Here is a 22318-nt window from a genome sequence, read left to right as displayed (position 1 = left end):
GTTGTGTAATATAGCTAAAGAAAATGATCAGCTAGTTACGGTGAAAAAAAAAATACAGCCCTACTCATGTTCCTTATGTGACTGTAAAAGCACAGAATGGCTTGGTTTACATGCAGTTTAGAAACTCAAAATTCTCTCTCCATTGTCATGCGACTGTTACATGTCACACACATTCCTCAGTGTGCGGCCAAAACCTGGTAGTGCAAAAAAGGGTGGGTAAATTACCTTCTTGTGCTAAGAAGCAGTGCCCACTGACTAAAAACTAGTTTATGACCATATATTCATAAGACTTCAGCAGTGAAGATCCTGTATGTAACCTTGCTCTACTTTCTATGACATTGTATTCTTTCTATTCCTAATACATTGGAAAACTGTTGTAAAATTGAGCGCAGATGACGGGATTCTGCTGTTACTGTCCATCTGCACTCCTGGAAGGAATCTCTTGTTGAGTACAGGGCTGTGGATCCTATCCCCTCTGTTCTTTTTCAGTCCTGTTTTGAGCTGCTCTGCTCCTTGGTGTTAATTACTATAAATCCCTGAGATCTGGTGTGGTTCAGGTTGCTTTTAAAACTGCTGCAGTAACGCCTGTGCCTAAAAAACCTGATATGGCCTTGGATAATCTTAATAATTTTCACCCCATTTCATATTTGCCCCTTCTAGCTAAGCTTCTAGAACAAGCTGTCACTAGGCAATTAAACTGGCATCTCATTGCTAACAATCTTTTTGAACCCTTTCAATCTGGCTTCCGGCATCTTCATAGCACTGAGACTGCCCTGGTCAAAGTCAGTAATGATTTATTAATGGCTGCTGTTTTATCAGTTTTAATCCTCTTGGATCTTAGTGCGGCATTCGACACTGTATATCACGATGTCCTACTTGATAGAATAGAGAGTTTATTTGGCATCTCTGGCACTGCCCTTAACTGGATGTATCTAACAGAACATCAACAATTTATCTCCCTGGGTGGGTTTAGTTCTGAGGTTGGGCCAGTAATTTTTGGTGTCCCACAAGGCTCTATTCTCGGCCCCCTGTTATTTAGTATTTATATGTTTCCCCTCGGCCACATTTTAAGGTCTCATGGCATACATTATCATTTTTCCAACGACGATACTCAAATCTATATTAATTCTAAACCTGATATCAATGTTGCTGCCTCTGTCCTAACTGCCTGAATCTCTGATATAAAAAACTGGATGTCGCAAAATATTTTACACCTTAATTGTGACAAGACTGAGGTAATGCTGTTAGGTACTCCCCGCCAGCTAAGTAAAACCAGTACTTTAAATCTGTCTGTTGATGAAACCATGCTTGAGTTCAGATCTAAGATGAAAAATTTGGGTGTGATTTTTGATCCTGGGTTAACTTTTGAATCGCATGTGCTGAATACTGTCAAGGTTTATATATTGCCAGACTGCGTCCCATGCTTTCTCTACCTGCTGCTGAAAAACTGGTTCATGCTTTTGCCTTCTCCAGGATCAATTACTGTAACGCCCTGCTCGCTGAGGTGTCTAATAGCATCCTCACTAAAATTCAGTTTGTTTAAAATTCTGCAGCCAGAATTTTGTCTCGGTCCCACTCAAGAGATCACATCACTCCTGTCTTGGAGGCCTTGCACTGGCTGCCTATCAGGTTTTGAATTGATTTTAAAATTTTAATGCTGACATATAGGCTCTTCATGGGCTAGCGCTCCGACTTATCTGTCAGATCTGTTATCTTTTTACACTTCCACTCGTAACCTCCACTCTGCTGATCTCAGACTGCTGTGTGTCCCGCACACGCTCTATGGGCAACAGGGCCTTCGGTTTCTATGCCCCCAAATTATGGAACTCTATTCCACTAGAGATCAGGCACTCAGCTTCTTTGAGTGTTTTTAAAGTTAATTTAAAGACTTACTTGTTTTAGAAAGGTGTTTTTATGATTTTTATGATTGTTTTATTTCCTTTGTGTTTTCTTTTAAGGGTGCTATACAAAAAATTTATTATTAACTATTGTTATTGTTAAAGGTTTTTTTTTTTTTTTTTATTATTAGGCTTCCACGCCAAAGGCTGGGAAGCCTATTGTTATTAAGATTTAATTTTTTAATTTTGTAATTATTATTTTTCTTCCCAAAACTTTAAACTGCTGCTGCTTCGAAGCTGTGTGACTGATCAGGTTCTGTCTTGGCAGCTAGCAAGCTGGATACTTCCGCTGTCTGATGCTAAAAAATTTTTGCTGCTGCGTCCTTGCAATTGGCGCCGTGACGCATTTTTCGATAAAACCTTTCCAAATCTTCTTCTTGGGAACCGGTGAAGCGCTTGATCTGAAACTTGGCATATATCATCAGCATCTAAACCTGCATCAAGTTTGCGAAGCAGAAGTTGATGTGACCATTTTTAATGTCAAAATGGCTGCCACAAATATTATAGAAATGCGCCCCTAAAAACAAACTGCTGCTGTTTGAAAACCGTTTGTCCAATAAACTCCTAACTTGGTTGTTATCGTCCCAGTAACAATGGGATACAAATGTGACAATGGTGATGTTTTACAAAATAGGATGGCCGCCAGTTATATGTTTACATTTGAAATTTAAACCTGCATCAGTTGACAAACAATTTACTTGACTAACATCAAACTTCACAAGCGTCATCCTTGACACTGTAGCAATTCAACTGACTTTTAAAACCTGAAACCAAAATGGCTGTTTGATGCGTTTTTTTTTTTTTTTTTTTTTTTAACTAAACCTGCTTCTTCCAGTAATTGCTTAAGTGTTTGGTACTGGTACTGGGGCTTGGAAGTCTTAAAACTGCCTGGCAGTTCTAGTTATTATTATTATTATTATTATTATTATTATATTATTATTATTATTATTATTATGCTAATATTTGAGAGATGACGATTAAGAAATTATTGATGACTCCAGACGTCTTTCATCTCTCTCTGGAAAGAAATTGGTAAATAAGTTACAAAATTTACGGTAAACGTCAACTGAGGATCGTACTATCACGTAATATTAAATCAAATAAAATACTTGTTCAAATATTATTTATGTCTTCGACGATGTTTCATATGTTTTTACGTCTGGAAACGTATATATATATATATATATTATATAATATATTATATAATATGTATATATATATATATATATATATATATATATATATATATATATATATATATATATATGAGCGTCCATCTCCCAATTAAGGAGGGAAGACTCTTTTTTTTTTAAAATAACGAAATTAAACTCGTTTAATATTTTATTATTAATTATCCCCTGCACCTGTTGATTATTGTAAATTAGAGCCAGGTGCAGGGTATTTAAAGAAAGCAGCCAGTCTGTTCAGGGGGCTGCTGAGGAGGAGAGAGAGAGAGAGAGAGAGAGAGAGAGAGAGAGAGAGAGAGAGAGAGAGAGAGAGAGAGAGAGAGAGAGAGAGAGAGAGAGAGAGAGAGAGAGAGAGAGAGAGAGAGAGAGAGAGAGAGAGAGAGAGAGAGAGAGAGAGAGAGGAGAGAGAGAGAGAGAGAGAGAGAGAGAGAGAGAGAGAGAGAGAGAGAATTTGTATACATATTGGTAAGTGATAAAATATAACCAATTACAGGGACCGGGGATGACTCCATCTTTGCTTTCAGCAGATTTACATCTTATATTTGTTCATGTTTTCTCCTGCTGGGCTGTGTCACCTTATAATTTGCCTTCCACAAATGCTCAATTATCTTGTAGGGGCCATACCAGCAAGCCAGAAATTGACTTTAGATAGTTGATAAGGATTCTCTGTCTACAGGCCGAAAAGAGGTTTTTTTGCAACTCCTGAGTTTCCCTCATGTGTTCTCTCACTATAGGCATGACTGCTGCTGTGCGGTCTTGCATTTGAGACATCTCTCTCATAAATATAACAAAAGAAAATCCCAATTTTTCACATCCCTATCAATCACCTTACGGAGCATAGCCTTGAGTGTTTTATTAAGTATTTCAATAAGACCATCGGACTGCAGGTGGTTAACAGAGAATTTAAAATTTTTAATCCTCAACGATTATGATAATTATTTAGCCACTCGGGACATAAAAGGGGTACCCTGATCAGTAAGGGGCTGTTTCGGAATTCCAACCTGCTAAACATATGCATCAACTCCTTTGCAATAGTTTTTGCAGACATATTGCGCAGAGGTATGGCCTCGGGATATTATGTGACATAGCCAAGTACCACCAATATGTGTTGGTACCCCCTAGCTGATTTCCCTAAGGGACCTGCCAAACCCATGGTATTGCGTTCAGACAGGACTTTGATAATTGGTAAGGGCGCTAAAGGACTGCGAAAAGCTTTGATCTGTGCTGTTTTCTGACACTCTTGATACGCTGTACATCTGCTTGTATCCCAGGCTAATAAAACCTCTTAATTTTCTTTCCTTTGTCTTATCGATTCCTAAATGCCACCCCCCGCCCAATATGTGATAATGAGCCAAGTCTAGCCCTGTTCTCCTAAAACGTCACAGTACAAGCAGCTGCTCCTAAGTATTTACCCATTTTTCTACTCTGTATAGTAACTCTTCCTTCATTTCAAAGTAAGGAAACAAGAGGGGGATCTTGGGGTTGTCAGGAGTCCCGTTCATTACCCTTACATTTTCCCTCACGCCGTATTCCGTAAAATGTTCATCCCAGCCTGGGTCTCTTTTAGGGGTGGGCTGGTGTTTTCTGGGTCCTAACTATCCCCTTCTAGTACCGCAGCAGGGGACATTTTTTTAGTTTTTTGTTTTTCCATGGCCGTACTACTTCCCCTCATACTTTTTCAAGGCACTGTAGAGGTATTTGCCCTCTGTCTGATTTTCTGCTTTTTTGCATATTTTTGACACTGAATGTTATCAGATCTTCAACCAAAATCTAATGTTAGATAAAAGGGACCCTGAGTGAACAAATAACACCAAATTTTGAAACTTATTTCATTTATTAAAGAAAGTTATGCAACACCCAGTACCCCTGTGTGAAAAAGTAATCGCCCCCTTAGACTCAGTAACTGGTTACGCCACCTTTAGCAGCAATAACTGCAACCAAACGCTTCCTGTAGTTATTGTTCAGTCTTTCATAGCACATTGGAGGAATTTTGGCCCACTCCTTCATGCAGAACTGCTTCAACTCATTGACATTTGTGGGTTTTCGAGTATAAACTGCTCTTTTCAGGTCCTGCCACAACATCTCAATGGGGTTTGGGTCTGGACTTTGACTAGACCATCCCAAAACTTTAAATTTCTTGTTCTTCAACCATTCTGATGTAGACTTGCTTGTTTGTTTCGGATCATTGTCTTGCTGCATGACCCAGCTGCGCTTCAGCTTCAGCTTACGGACGGATGGCCTGACATTCTCCTGTAGAATTATCTGATACAGAGCAGAATGCATGGTTCCTTCAGCGATGTGGTCCTGGTCCTGGTCCAAATCCTGACACTACCACCACCATGCTTGACCGTGGATATGAGGTTCTTACTGTGGAATGCACTGTTTGGTTTTCGCCAGACATAACAGGGCCCATGTTGGCCAAAAACATCCACTTTTGACTCATCTGTCCATAGAACATTGATCGTCCAGGTACTTTTTGGCAAACTTGAGACGAGCATTTATGTTCTTCTTAGTGAGCAGTGGTTTCTGCCTTGCTATTCTGCCATGAATCCCATTTTTGCCCAGTGTCTATCTGATGGTGAAGTCATGAACACCAACCTTAGCTGAGGCGACAGAGGTCTGCAGATCCCTGAATGTTGTTCTAAGGTTCTTTGTGACTTCCTGGACGATTTTACGCCTTGCTCTTGGAGAGATTTTGTCAGGATGGCCACTCCTGGGAAGATTCACTACTGTCCCAAACTTTTTCCATTTGGACAGTATGGCTCTGACTGGTTTGGTGGAGCCCCAGAGCCTTAGAAATGGCTTTGTAACCCTTTCCAGACTGATAGGCATCAACAACTTTTTTCCCGGAGGTCTTCAGGAATTTATTTTGCTTGTGGCATGATGTGCCTCTAGAAACTGTGTGCTGACAACTTCACTCTGATGGTAAGGGACAAATTTAGTCAGATTTGTATTGGTCAGGGCTGGCCCAAAGGCCTGATTGTTAGCTAGGGGGGCAGTAACTTTTTCACACCTGAAGATTGCATGTTTGATTACCTTGCACACCAGACAAATGAAAGAAGCACCAAACTTTGGTGTCATTTTTCTCTCAGACTCCCTCTATATACTACTACAACCCACAAAAAGATCTGACCAAATTCAATGTGAAAAATGTGCAAAAATGCAGAAAATCAGGTAGGGGGCAAATACTTTTTCAGAGCACTGTATTTGTAGCCTCACAAAATAACTTGGGGTCAGTAAAATGAAATAAGTCATCTAGCTTATCACTCTCTGCCTCAGTACCAGCCACAGGATTTTCTTCAGGCACTTCCAATGCGTCTTTTTTTTCTCCCACAAATTGAAGCTGGGGAAGTCCCATCTTAGTATTACTGTAATGTGGATACCACACCTACCCAGAAATTGACTGACTCGTCAGTGGTCTTGATCTGAACGATGGCCATGGGATATTGGCAGGTATCTCCATGTATCCACGTAACTCTAACTTCTTGAGACCTTTCCAATTTATTTTTCTCCACTAAATGTTCGGAGAGCAGGGTAATCATCCTTCCCAAATCGAGTAGAGCTTTAACCTTATTTCCTTACTTCACCCGTGCTTGTCATTTCCTGCATGTGATGACTCGCTCTGATATGCTGAGACCCAGGTTGTGTCGCTCTGGTAACAGCCCCAAGGTTTTCAGAGCCTGATTGTCCCGCTGTGGGTTGTGTGCAGCTGTTCCCATCAACTGGTTTGTTTCTTGTTGGACCCAGGTAGCCTCTTGCTGGGCTGCAGTGGTTTGTAGGAGCCCTTATAGTACTGCTTCCATTGTTGCCAGATAATTATTTATTTATTATTTTTCAGACTCAGACAATTAGTGCAAAATATGGTGGAGAATGTCGACATTTTGCAAAGTGGGGGTTTCTTTGTCAACTTCGGAACTTTTTCCACTGTCTTCCAATGTGAAAACAAGCATCCAGACAACAGCAAGTGATTTCCAAAACAGGGCAGTGTCTGTAACTTGAAATCTTATTGAAGATATACTAGCCTGAATTCCATACCAAGTCACACAATAATTCCTCCATTTGTAACATTTTCAGAAACTACTGCGCTTATGAAGATTAAATGCTGTATTTATGTATTTTTAATATTGCTGCGTTTACTGCTTTGGAGGTGCAGTAGCTTTTTATACACACAAGGCTCAAGTGATGCATTTCTTACCTTGTTTGTACAAATTGGAAGGTACAGTGCCTGATACTGTAACTGAGTATCCCATGTGGAAAACAGAGAAATGTGCTGTTATTGCAAGATTTTCTTATTTACAGCCTGTGGCAGAGCAAGAGCCCTGCCTGTAAACAGTGTTTGTATATGTGTGTTTTGGTGGTGGTTGGCAAGGATGGGGTTAATACCACCACACGGATACCAACACTATTTACAGGCAGGGCTCTTGCTCTGCTACACAGCCGTAGATTAAGGATACAGTGTAAGTGCAGCAATAGCATGTGTCCAATTTCTGAGGAAACCCAGGTGAAGTCATTATGTTAGGCTCGTAAGAGACCAAGCAGATGGGGAATGCTTGACATTAGCAATGGGTACATCCTAAAAGTCCATTTCATTTTAAACTTCTTTTAGGGTATGACTGATGGATGATTTTAGCAGCTAATACTGCATTTTAAAGGGAAGCCACTAGTTTTTGAAAGAGGAATGATGTCAGGGCAGCAGAGTGACAAAGCCCAGCACACCCACGCCCCCCACAATTTGAAAGCACCCAGTTTGAGTTTCATTTGTGACCTGAGTCAGATTCAGAACTTGGCCCGTGGTGTGCATTAACATTTGAAGTTAATCGTTGCAGCAAGTCAATCTTCAAGTGTTTCATGGGGGATTTCATCAAGGCGTTTGACCAGTCTGTGGAGAAAAAATTAAAGAATTGCTTAGACAGCCCAAGTTCTAATTTATTCTCTCTCTTATTTTCTTTTGCAAAATGTTTGTGATGCATTTTTGAAGCAATTCAGATGTTAATTTTATCAAAGTGTGAATGCAGTGAAGCTGGACATGCTTAAGATAAAATATTGGCTACAATACAGCCTAAATGGAGGGATTTTTGGCATCACATCTGTATTTATCTTTATAAAAGAATGAAGTAATTGGCAACCATGTTAAACTTTACATTAGCATAGGAGTCCAGAACTTTAGATTTAAAACGTGGTTTAGAAGCAATTGAGAACAAGTTCTTGTTGACAGGGGTGACCTGGGGAATCGGTCAAACCAGAGCCTAATCCATTAAACTTGGTTAAATCAAAGTGCCTCCTGAGCCACCAACACCATTTGCAGCACATGATTTTTCCATGGAGGTCCCCCATCTGACCAGTCCCAACCCTGCTTAGCTTCTACGCATAGACAGTCTGTTCTTGTTGTTTGCAAAACACCTATCTTAAATGAACCCTGGGAAGTGTAGCAACAGTATATCCTTTTTTTTATTGTGAATTAATAATAATGCCAATATATTTGATAATAAAACAAGAGTTGATGCATAGAGAGACCCTGGTGGTGACAATGAAGGATTGTCTGTATTGGATATTAATGCTTCATCACATAATCTAAAGACCTACACATTCTCCCTGATTGTCGTTACAGGTACATCTATGTTCCAATGGGAGGTTCTCAGCATGGGTTTCTGGGAAAGATGTTTTCGTCTGGAATGGCCTTTGGGTTTGTTTACTACTGGCATGGTGGCCATGATTACCTTCTTAACTGGGCAGTATTGAATTGGCTGGGAGTCATAGCAGAAAATGGAGTGAAGACAGTCGCTTCTTTTCCACCTGTTCAAGGGTTAATTGTAAGTGTAAACCAGCTTTAATTATTCTTTAAATGCTAAATTCAATGGCCATTTTTTTGACCAGGGAGGGTTTGGACTTGGTGAACAGTTTTCATAAGCTTAATCCCCCTTTGTCTATATAATGGGTACACTTTACGGATATCGTGAAATCCGTGATAACCGTGAAAAAAACACAACTTTACTAATAGATCCTTGTTCCCAACAAAAATCCATTAACTTATTGTTGAACATATTTTGTATTTTAATATCGCATTGTATTTTATGTTTTTTTGAGTGCATGCCAACACTTGAATAAAGAGCATAAAGACATCATAAATCAGGATTGTTTGATTTTGACTCTTAACTGATGTGTTATACATTAAGATTACTTCACTCCCTTGTGAAAGAAAGGATGAGACCCTCTAATTGAAAATGTAAGTATAACAGCTCTGCTTCAAGCACATCTCATTCCTCTCAAGGCCTCTCTCTCAGACTGCAGAGACCTACAGAAAGTTCATCACTTGATTTCTAATGAATAGTTTATCCTGTTGTACCTCTGAAGCACTTTCAGCTGCAATAACAGGCCCGTGCACACCAAAGCAGCTATATTAACCATTTACACGGTGGATTTCACTGTGTCTCTTGGCTTTTATGTGTTTTTAACATTTCCTATTATGATGTACAAGTTGCTTAGGCATGGAGTGGCAAAGGGACTCTGTAGAGCCACAGAACAGCATCTGAAATAAAAATTCAAGTACAGTGAGCACTCGAATATCCGTTACCCAGATCAGTTGTGTTTTACCACCCTTGTATTAAGAATAAAATAAATCTCCATTATTTGTATGTACAACTCTGGAAAAAATTAAGAGACCACTGCACATTTTTCTTAAATCAGCATCTCTACATATATGGCAGTCATTCCATTCCAGTGTCTGTTGAATTCCAACACAGACACACCTCATTCTACTGAATGAGGTACTGATTAGGAGATCACCTGAACCAAATCTTATTTAACGAGGAAAAGTATAAAAACCACTCCTGTGGTCATCACTATCCTCTTGCCAGGACCAGTTGGATGGCAAAACAGTGCTAGTAGTACCTCAAAAGTAATTGGAATCAAAAAATAACTATTGAGCATGCCCAAAGAGTTGAAAAGGAAAGTTTTGAGTGAGGAAAAGAAGGATTCAATTCTGGCTTTACTGGCAGAGGGATACAGTGAGCGTCGGGTTGCTTCCATCCTTAAAATTTCAAAGATGGCGGATCATAAGAACAAGGTCATGCAGCACACATTAGGGACAACAAAGCTACAGACCGGCAGAGGGTGAAAACGACTCTCCACTGACCGGGATGACCGCCAGCTCATTCGAATGTCACTCAGCAACCGTAGGATGACATCAAGTGACCTACAAAAAGAATGGCAAACGGCAGCTGGGGTAAAGTGCACGGCGAGGACAGTTCGAAACAGGCTCCTAGGGGCAGGGCTGAAGTCATGCAAAGCTAGAAAAAAGTCCTTCAACAATGAGAAGCAAAGAAGAGCCAGGCTGAGGTTTGCAAAAGACCATAAGGATTGGACCGTAGAGGACTGGAGTAAGATCATCTTCTCTGATGAGTTCAATTTTCAGCTTTGCCCAACACCTGGTCGTCTAATGGTTAGACGGAGACCTGGAGAGGCCTACAAGCCACAGTGTCTCGCACCCACTGTGAAATGTGGTGGAGGATCGGTGATGATCTGGGGGTGCTCCAGCAAGGCTGGAATTGGGCAGATTTGTCTTTGTGAAGGACGCATGAATCAAACCAAGTACAAGGTTGTCCTGGAAGAAAACTTGCTTCCTTCTGCTCTGACAATGTTCCCCAGCTCTGAGGATTGGTTTTTCCAGCAGGACAGTGCTCCATGCCACACAGCCAGGTCAATCAAGGTGTGGATGGAGGACCACCAGATCAAGACCCTGTCATGGCCAGCCCAGTCTCCAGACCTGAACCCCATTGAAAACCTCTGGAATATGATCAAGAGAAAGATGGATGGTCACAAGCCATCAAGCAAAGCCGAGCTGCTTGAATTTTTGCACCAGGAGTGGCATAAAGTCACCCAACATCAATGTGAAAGACTGGTGGAGAGCATGCCAAGACGCATGAAAGCTGTGCTTGAAAATCAGGGTTATTCCACCAAATATTGATTTCTGAACTCTTCCTAAGTTAAAACATTAGTATTGTGTTGTTTAAAAATGAATATGAACTTATTGTCTTTGCATTATTCGAGGTCTGACAACACTGCATCTTTTTTGTTATTTTGACCAGTTGTCATTTTCTGCAAATAAATGCTCTAAATGACAATATTTTTATTTGGAATTTGGGAGAAATGTAGTCAGTAGTTTATAGAATAAAACAAAAATGTTCATTTTACCCAAACACATACCTATAAATAGTAAAACCAGAGAAACTGATAATTTTGCAGAGGTCTCTTAATTTTTTCCAGAGCTATGTATGTATGTATGTATGTATGTATGTGTATATGTATGTATATATATATATTTATATATACACACACACACACACACACACACACACAGTGCCTATAGAAAGTCTACACCCCCTTGAACTTTTTTCACATTTTGTTGTGTCAGTGCGTCAGAGTTTCATGCATTTAAATGAGGACTTTTTTCCACTTATCTACACACCATACTCCACACTGTTAAGGGGGAAAAAAGTTTTTATTGGGAATATATATATATATATATATATATATATATATATATATATATATATATATATATATATATATATATATATATATATATTAAAAATACAAAACTGAAAGATCATAATTGGATAAGTCTCCACCCCCCCTGAGTTAATACTTGGTGGAAGCACCTTTGGCAGCAATTACAGCTGTAATTAAATCTGCAATTATAGCAGTCGGTTGGGATAGGTCTCTACCAACTTTGCACACCTAGATTTGGCAATATTTGACCATTCTTCTATACAAAACTGTTCAATCTCTGTTAGGTTCCATGGGGAGCGTTGATGGACAGCAATTTTCAAGTCAGGCCACAGATTTTCGATTGGATTTAGGTTGGGGCTCTGACTGGGCCACTTAAGGACATTTACCTTTTTGTTCCTTAGCCAATCCAGTGTAGCTTTGGCTGTGTGCTTTGGGTCGTTGTCATGCTATAAGGTGAACTTCCGTCCCAGTTTCAGCTTTCTTGCAGAGGGCAGCAGGTTTTCCTCAAGACCTTCTCTGTACTTTGTTCCATTAATTTTCCCTTCTATCCTGACAAGTGCCCCAGTTCCTGCCAATAAGAAACATCCCAGTAACTAGGGGTCTACCTAAATCGCGATTTTGCGGATTTCGCGGAAATCGTGAAATTGCGGGGTCACCATGAAATTCACCTCTTTTAGGGGCCAATGCATACTGGACAAGCATGGAGAAAGAGGAAAAAAAAGAAGCCTCGTTTAAATGAACTACTGCACAATGCAAGAGACGCAAACTACATATCTTCCTTCTGTAGAAGCCCTTTTTTATTCCTTCACAGTCCTGTGTGCAAAAAACAAACAAACAAAAAAACATCCACAAATAACATATACAAAAAAAAAAAATTCTCAAAAGCAGTTGACGTTGTTGTTTACTATTCAAATGAGTTCAAAGTTTTAATCGGCCTATCAGTGTGTCTTTACTGTTTTTTTGTGACCTGTACTGTGCGGTAAGGGGTGGGACAAAGTTGGTGCTGCATTGTTTTGATTTAGGTTGCTAAAATCTAGTTTTCAGCATTGGAGGTGAATTAGTAGAAATGGACGACAAAAAAAGCAAAGTATATTTTGGGTAATGATCGTTTCAAGCTATTTGCCAAAGAAACTGTACATGCAGATTGAGGTAATTGTTTTGCATATGTTAATGTGGCTTTGGAGAAAATACGATTGATCGCTATTTAGCTTCTAAATCATGCATTAAACAAAAGGCTACCACAGATGCTTCTGAACAGAATGTAAAATAAACAGCTTTCAGAAGCCAAACTGGAAGTCAGCCCAGACAAAAAGTATTCCTGTCTGCAAGTTAAATCCAGTACTAAAATGGCTAGCACAGCCACCTCGCTTCAACCTGCTGCTTACTTTTACAGTTAGAATTTTAGACCCAAATAGCCATGTTTATTTTGTTTTGACTTGGTACTAATAAAATAAGTTATTGGATGGGACAAATAACACGACAACGAATGTGCTGCATACATTGCCTTTATTAAAGTATACCAGATGCCCTTCGGTAACCATGTTTTGGTGCTGTTTGTAATCGAGTTCCACATCTGTATAACTTGGCAAAGCTTTGCCTTACACTTCCAACCAATTCAGTGGATGCAGACACGCAGTCTCAATGTATGGGCAAATCAACTGCAGGGAATGCTGCATGCTTGCCTTTAACAAATGACAGCACTCTGTTTTAGTAAGGAAGCAAGCACCACTATATTTAGGCTTTATAGTGTTCTGAAGTACTGTTTATACTGTTTATTTATTTAATGTTTAAACAGGTCCGTGAAATGTCAGCAAAATCCTGATTTTATATATATAATGTGTCTGTCCCGGAGTTCTTTTGAAAGCACCTTGGTGCTCATGATTGAGTCTTTGCTTTGAAATGCACTACCCAGCAGAGGGAACCTGCAGGAACTGCTGAATTTAACACAGGTGGAGGCCACTTAACTTGGTGTGTGATTTTGAAGGCAATTAGTTACACCTGAGCTAATTTAGGATTGCTATTACAAGGGGGGTGGACACTTATCCAACCAAGCTATTTCGGTTCTGATTTTTTAGTTCTGAATTAATTTTCTACTAATTTCTAGAATTATTTTTTTTTCACTTTGAAGTTGTGGGGTAGAATGTTTAGATAAATGAAAAAAATAAACTATTTTAATGCATTCTAATTCCAGGTTATAACGCAACAAAAGGTGAAAATTTTGAAAGGGGGTGTAAACTTTCTATAGGCACTGTGTGTGTGTGTGTGTGTGTGTGGTGTGTGTGTGTGTGTGTGTATATATATATATATATATATATATATATATATATATATATATATATATATATATATATATATATATATAATCTGTGTAACACATTAGTGCACTTGCCCATCACACAATCGCAATTTCGTCACACGTGTTTTTTGATACAAAGCCCATCTCTTCAATGTTACAATGTACTTGTTTTTCCATCACACCCCATCAAAAGTAAAGTGAACGAGACAAGCTACCGTATTGTAAAAGTTAATCATTAAACAGTTTTAGATACTGTAATGCTTTTTTTTTTTTTTTTTTTTTTTTTTTAAATCTGTGATCTTTAGTTACTTTTGTGCGTTTTCATTTGCAAGTGAACTGTGACATTAGGGCCTTATCGAGCACTATATTGTGCAACTTTGAATTCTGACTTTGGGTACTGTTTATGGCATTGCCTTTTACGTTTTACGCATTTCTGTGCATGGGTAACTTTTTGATTACATTTTGCTGTTGGGTCGTTAATGGGGAATTTGACATACTGCTACAATACATACCAGATTCTGAAGTATGTACTGCATGACATTTTCAGAATCATATCATTCTGAATTAAAATACTTCTGTTGAAAATATAATACTGTACGAACAAACCCAACTACAGTACATTTAAATGGAAGCCTACTTATTTTAAAACACAGTCCTTTCAGCTATGTATTTTTAACACTGTCTTTTTTTGTTCTACCTAAAAAAAGGGTTGGACAAGGGTTGGAACGGGCCAGAAGGATAGTCAGATATGCGTCAAACTTTTAAACGTCACTGGAGTCAAAATTTTATAGGGTCGGATATTGCGCTATGGTCTATTAAACATCAACAGGAAATACAAAATAAAAACATTTGAGTTGAATGAAGTTTGAGTTGATACATTTTGACTTAATGGCCTTTTATTACACAAATTACCAAACCACTGGATAACATTAATTGAATGACATTGACAAACCTGTAATTACTAATTACGGTGGACCCGGCAGCCCAGTGATAGACTGTGTTTCATCCATCCAGGAGCAGTCCTTGTCGGCAGGAATGATCCGAAGAGGTCACGCTCTCCTGTCGGCTTTCTGTACAGCTATGCTAATACTGTCAAACCTGGTGTTTCTCGGAGGAAACCACATAGGGAGGATCTACTGGAACAGGATTTTTGTGCAAGGTATATATTTTTTCTTTCTTGTTCTTCAAAAACATGTTATGGGTTCTGGCTCTGAAACAGATTTTGAGTTGCAGCTGTGAATGGAGTGGAAAGTCAAGTGGAGACAAAATGCGACTGCTGATATCATTAGACCAAGTACCAAACATTAGAAACAGCTGCAATATGTAGCACTCACTTTTGTGTACATATATTGTACTTCACATGATCTGGCTGCCCATGGTGACCCTGCCCCCTTGTGACAGTGTTGTGTCAGGTGTTTATATTCTGTCTAGTGCATGCAGCTGTTAAAATGCAGGAAAAAGGAACGTATTTCTACAAATTTTAAGCCGCACTTTTTAAACTTTTTTTTTTTTTTTTCTTCCCAAAAATTGTCTGGGTCTTAAATTTGAGGATAGTGAGCATTTATTAAAAGACATGACTGCCCGAGTACACAAACAGGAACGTGACTAACCGATCTCGAATCATCCATGACGTACAGACAGCCATTTTCAAAGAAGCGGGAGTCATTGTCTGGGAGACTTCAAGTAATAAAGAGGACTTCTGCAACTCAGAGAATGATGACAAGGAGAGATTTGTTTTTTTGTTACAGGCATGTTAATTTACCAATATACAATGTGTTTTACCAATATGCCTAATAGATGAGTTTGTAGCGTTTTGTTGGTAAAAATGAAGCATTCCATTGTATAAATGGCTCTTATATGCAAGGTTGTATCTTTGTAAATACATATTTGTTTTTTGTTGGGTTTTTTTGTTCTCAAATTGAGGGTGGGAAATTTTAGGCTGCATTTTAAATTCAAAGGAATGTGGTATAACCACACACATTCTGCTTTCTTCCTGATGATGGAAACAGTTCAGAATGAATAACAGACACCAATACATAAGTTATGTAGGGATAAAACAAGAGATTTGAGATTTAGTTTCTGTGGAAATATAGGAAGCTTCATAAATATTTGTGATGCAAACAGTACTGTGTTGTATGGTAAAGCATTTGGAGAATGTCCTTAATGGTGGATAGGACCTCATAGTTCTTGAGACATTGTTCCAATGGAAACAGGTGTGTCTTGCTGAAGGTTTTAGTCAACTGTAGCACAGTACGTTCCTCATGTCTGCAGACTCAAGCCATCATTTGATGAATCGAGTTGTGCTTTCTTGATTGACACATTGTCCAGTTGCGCTGCGTTCAAGGGCAAGCCATTTGAAAGGGCACTGAAATTCTCCTTTCCCGCAATTGTTGCGGAATATATTGCACACAGCTTATATAGGCCTAGTGGACCACATGACTCGACCCATGACCCCATGCAAAATCATGTATTTCATTTCAATTTTACTGGATTATAAATTACTGTTTTGGTCAGTTAGTAAAAACACATACCAGATATGTACATTATATCAGCATTACGTATGAAACTACATTAAAAACTTGATTTTGATTTGGTGTAGTATGCAGGTAGTATATTGTATACACATGCATGCTCCCTGGAGCTTATATATGATATAAATAAAATATTATTCGTCAAGGTGTAACTGTAGAAGTATATTCCCTTGTTTTCCTTTCCTGTGGTTTAATAACATGGAATGAAATGATAATAAGAAAATTATGCACTTAATATTGAAGAATGAATTTCCAATGCACTAACCTCTACAATCATAAAACACATTTGGGCCGCCTGCTGACACACAATTTCTGTACTGTGAATATATAAAGCTTAATTATGTGTGACAGATCAAACAGTGTAGTGATTAGCGTAGGTGTCTCTAAAATTATGTTATGGCTTTTATACCTGACTTTGGTCTCTTCAGTGTAGGAGCAAGTCGAAAATGAATGCGGAGTGGCCACTTGTTTCTACAGCTCTACTTGATTACAGCAATCAAATAATTTGTTTCTAGAAATACCCTTTCCCTGTTTTATTAGGCTAACTGTATATCTTACTTTGGCTGGGATTGTCCCAGTGATTGTTCCACAAATCCTGAAATGTCGCTTTTTTTCTGAGAAACATTCTGTCAGTAAAACCTGACCAATTACAGCACTTAAGACAGCCTTCATACATTTGCATGTAGTGTTCTAACCAGCTGGATGATCCCCAGGAATTTAGCATCATCACTGGAGCAGCAACTGTGTTGTTTCCATACTCCACTCTTCACTGCAGAGAGCTGCACATTCAAAAAGCTGTGTCAGCAGGAGGTGCATTCTGTTGAATCATCAGGCAGCTCATTTGTAACTTCATAACAGAAGCTATCAACCATGTGAAGCCCATGCGATTCAGAAGAGTACAGAACTGTACATCGAGGAAACACCAGGAGTACTGTAGTTATTCTGTCATTTGTTTCTAGAAATGCCCTTTCCCAAAGATTGCAAATAGGATGTTTACAGCCATTCTCACAAGTAGGGCTATTTTCATGTATTAAAAAAAAAAAAAAAAAAGATTATTTCATGGTATTTAGGTATTCGGTACTGAAAAAAGGTGTTTAAGCATCATATTTATTAAAGCAGAAAAAAATAGCATTGTCATTTTTAAAATCAATCATTCTCTCTCAAAGTTGTCATGCAACAAATTTTCCTATGGGGGGAAGCAACTCCACTTACTGGACCACAAACTGTACAGACAAATTTCTGTACCAAATGCTCCACAGGCATATACTAGTGCAATGAAAGCTTCTAATTCCTCCAAGGGCATTGACCAGGAATCATCTTGTAGTTGTCAATAGGCTTCTGCTTCAGTGCAACATTGTATGTGGTGCAGCATATGCATGTATACAGTCTGTTCTTGACAGTGTCATATTTAACCAAAATGCTATAAATCCTATCGACTGTGCGCCACCAACCCTGTTTCAGCCCACAGGAAAAGGCAAGTAACATCCTGTACACTCTCAAATCATTTTACCATTTTTCAAATTGCTTTCCACGCACCTCGTCTTCATATTCCGGTGTTTTTTACATGTACATCAAGCAAAGTTGGCGATTAGTGAGTGCAATAAATTGCATTACAAATGGACAGATTAATTTCCTACATGAGGTAACAGTTGCGGGGACCAGCACTGGCATTTACTTACTGGATCTGAGGACGACCCAAGCGCCAGTGCATTATTTGTCAGGAGGTTTTGTCAAAGAAAACTCTTAAGCCTGCAAAATTGAGACACCATTTATCTACAAGACATTCAGAATATGAAAAAAAACATTTTAAACAAAAGAACTTGGAAAACAGGAACTTTGCCATCAGCAACATTTAATGCACAATGACCACATTCCTTGCTGACCTGGTAGCGAAGATTCAAGCCCAGGAATCTCATTAAGTTAGGTACATTATATAAATACTTTGTTTTCTACATGTACAAATTAGTTTCAGAAAACTGTTGTGAAAAAATGCGTGGCAAGTGGTCCATGGAAAAAATCCAAATAGTTTATTTGGTCGTTCATATTAATTTTGTCTTTGGGTCTTTAGGTCTTCTATCAGGCGTTTAAATGGATTTGCTCCTTGCATTTCCATTTTCATATTAAGCTACGTTTGCCTTTTGCTCCAAATTGTAGACCCACAGTAATAAATCCGTCATCTTAATTTTTTTTTTTTTTTCGTAAGATGATTCATTTCTGCTCCCTTACTGCAGCAATCCTCTGAAACAACTCATAAGAATTATTCAGTAAGCAGTGACCAGCACCTGGAGGACAACGGTCAGCCCTGCAGATGTCTGTTCGAGTTTACAAGACGCCTGGTTAGTAGGGGACCCAGTAGCAGGATGAGGTTAAGAAGCCTCTGAAGATTTTACCTCCCCAACCTCCTGGAAACCTGCTGTCCCCTGATTACATGACTGCAGACATTCCTAAGGACATGGTATTGGTCAAGTCATGGTCACCTATGTGTGCATGTTCTCTGGTCTCTAATTGCCAAGGCTAATGAAGGCAATTATCTTCTGAAACAAATTTAATACGTTTTCTGTGTTTAAGTTATGTTCTTAGAAACATATTTTTTTACAGCACTACCTGTTTTATATGTCCATGATGGACCTTTATGGAAGATGTCTGTGTTAGCTAATATGAATACCAGATTTGTTTTAATAAAGTTTGGAAATTTTAGTTCAATCAAATTGAGTTGTGGGGGTTTTCTTGATTTCCTGAAATGATAAAAAAAAAAGATCCCTTTGCCATTGTTTACAAAGAAAGGTAAATCACCCTTGAAGAAAAACCCAGATGGACATTTCTAAAGCTAAAGGGTTGGTGCTACTTCGATCCAGTTAATAGTTGTTTTACGCAACTGAAGGGCTGCATTTATGACTTTTGGCACCCAGAATGGAACATTCTCTTTGTAGAGTTTTGATGTCATCATACCTATCATATACATTCTCTTTGTAGGGTTTTGATGTCATCATACCTATCATATACATTCTCTTTGTAGGGTTTCGATGTCATCATACCTATCATATACATTCTCTTTGTAGGGTTTTGATGTTGTCATACCTGTCATATACATTCTCTTTGTAGAGTTTTGATGCCATCATACCTGTCATATACATTTGCAGAAATGAGTTCCAAACGTGGAACACCTTAGGCCAATGGCAGTCTGGTAACATTAAGATTATTCCATGGGTCAAAATGTGTCAAATTCAAGGGGCAAATCATCACCTTACTGAAACAGAAATACACTTCCCATCTCCTGTAATCTCATTGCCCACAAGTCTCGTGTTAAGAAACAACAGCTAAAGAAGAAATAGTGCAAAGACAATTGACACCAATTTGTACAGCACTTTGAAGTTTGTAAAAAAAAAAAAAAAAAAAAAGACAGGGTCAAATTGATTTTGAGGAATAATATCGCTACAATCATACTGTGCTGCCTTTGTTGTAACATAACCAGTGATTCTTTACATGGAGCTTTTTACATGCAAGGGTACCAATTGCCCTTGCCCGCTTTCTGCAATTGTGCACCCTGCTCCAGTTTCCCCAGGCATCCCTGCAGCAGCTTTAATACAGCTGCTATTTGTATCACTTGTTCTTCTAATTAAATCATTAACCCATTGCAGTCCTATGTCGGACTAGGTCCAACATTACAATTTTCCATTTACAGTCCACTGTCTGACCCTTTTTTGAGATGTTATAGTAATAAAATAATGATTTGGATCACATTATTGAGGAGTTTGGTGATAAAACAAGTGATCAGGAGAGGATTTATCAGTATGCACATCTGTAAAGAGGTATGTGAAAAATACAGTGAACAAGGGGTTGGGCTTGGCTGTAGATACAGTATTGAGTATTTTTTTGCGATTCAATGCCTTTTGAACCTGTTTTATTCTGGAGAAAAAAAAAATTAAACAGCACGTGTAAAATGAACAGCGTGTGTGAAAATAAATTTGACCTGACGAGCGCTGAATAAATGGACTGCAAAAGGTTAATGATCTGAAGGATAATTGCATGTGGCCTAATTAATCAATATATGGACTACTAAGCCAATTAGTTCACATTATATGGGAGCCCGACCCAGAATAATTTATCAAAGGGAAAATTTAATCCAGATTACCTGTGTTACTTTTTATTTTTGGTGCCACAGTAAATGGCTGTTCTGTAATATTCATTCAATGGTAATGCTTCATCATATTTAAAACTAATATATATATATATATATATATATATATATATATATATATATATATATATATATATATATATATATATCTACACACACACACACACACACACACACACACACACAGTGCCTTGCAAAAGTATTCAGACCCTTCCTATAGGTTGTCCCATTTTGTGAAATTACAAAATGATGCATACACATTTTTTTAAACTTAATCTTTTATTCAAAACTTGAATGCTCAAACTGAAAACTAATAAGGGTAAGATAAGTTACAGTAAATGTCAGCAAAAACTAATGAGAAAAAACTGAAATATGTTGATTGCATAAGTATTCAGACCCGTCAACTCAATATTTGGTGGAAGCACCTTTTGGTTAAGTCTCTACCAACTTTGAACACCGGCTTGGTGCAATTTGTGTCCATTCTTCTTGGCAGATTTGCTCAAGCTCTCTCAAGTTGCTTGGGGATCGCTTATGGACAGCAGTTTTCGAGTCTTTCCACAGATTCTCAATAGGATTCAAGTCAGGGCTTTGACTGGGCCACTCAAGGACATTCACTTTCTTATTTGTAAGCCACTCCAGTGTAGCCTTGGCCTTGTGCTTTGGATAATTGTCCTGCTGAAAAAGGTGAATTTCCATCCCAGTTTTAAGTCTTTAGCAGACTGAAACAGGTTTTCCTCTAGTATTTGCCTGTACTTTGCACCATCCATTTTTCCTTCAATCCTAACAACCTTTCCAGTCCCTGCTGAGAAGCATCCCCATAGCATGATTCTGCCACCACCATGCTTGACTGTAGGGATGGTGTTGACTGGGAGATGTGCTGTGTTGGGTCTGTGCCAAACGTAACACTTGGCATTTAGACCAAAAAGTTCCAATTTGGTCTCGTCTGACCACAACACCTTTTGCCACATTTTTGCAGGATCACTCAGGTGCTTTGTTGCATACTTCATTCAGGCTTTGAGATGGCTTATTTTTAGTAATGGCTTCCTTCTTGCCACCCTGCCATACAGACTACTTTTGTGAAGTGTTCTGGATATTGTTGGCTGATGCACATTTTCTCCCATCTCAGCCACTGAACTCTGTAGCTCTTTCAAAGTTGTCGTTGGCCTCACATTGGCATCCCTCACCAGTTTCCTCCTTGCTCTGCTGCACAGTTTGGAGGGACGGCCTGATCTAGGCAGTGTATGGGTGGTACAGTGCACTTTCCATTTCTTGATGATTGAGTAAACTGTGCTCACAGGGATATTCAGAGACTTATATTCTGAGAACCACTAATATGGCACACAGATAGAGGCCATTCAACTAATTCTGTGGCTCATTAAGGTCATTTTGTGCACCTGAATTAATTTAGGTTTGCCTCAGCAAAAGGTTTGCATACTTATGCAATCATGACTTTTCCATTTTTATTTCATATTAATTATCTATTTACTTTTTTGTTTTTGCTTTGAATGTGTGGAGTAGGTTGTGTATATAACATATTAATTCCTAATTCAAAGTGTCATGAATAAATCACTGAATAAATCACACTGAATAAATCACTAGGCACCTCTACATTCTAATTTCCATGACAAACTGCTATTTTATTTGTTGTTAGTTACAAAACCACAGCCAAAAATGAATGGCATTTGACCTATTTCCTTTAACATATTTGGGGATGAAATTCATCATAAATGGTAGAACTCCAACTTCTAACCCTTTCTTGC

At 38.6% G+C, this 22318-nt stretch overlaps 1 protein-coding gene across 5 annotated transcripts in view; it reads left to right on the top strand.

Moving 5' to 3' along the window:
• The window catches only part of hhat (hedgehog acyltransferase), a 103016-nt gene that overhangs the window by 43387 nt on the left and 37311 nt on the right, over window positions 1-22318 (top strand). For 4 of the 5 annotated variants that reach the window (XM_041253088.1, XM_041253091.1, XM_041253087.1 and 1 more), the window contains 2 exons: window positions 8694-8895; window positions 14904-15048. In XM_041253088.1, coding sequence (XP_041109022.1) covers window positions 8694-8895; window positions 14904-15048 — 347 coding nt within the window. Of the gene's footprint in view, window positions 1-8693; window positions 8896-14903; window positions 15049-18651; window positions 19121-22318 lie in introns of those variants that run through there. The other variant, XM_041253089.1, reaches the window with a different exon arrangement.

This window comes from Polyodon spathula, chromosome 6 (assembly GCF_017654505.1).
Source record: "Polyodon spathula isolate WHYD16114869_AA chromosome 6, ASM1765450v1, whole genome shotgun sequence".
Lineage (NCBI taxonomy): Eukaryota > Metazoa > Chordata > Actinopteri > Acipenseriformes > Polyodontidae > Polyodon > Polyodon spathula.
This window is presented reverse-complemented; position numbering and strand designations above follow the sequence as displayed.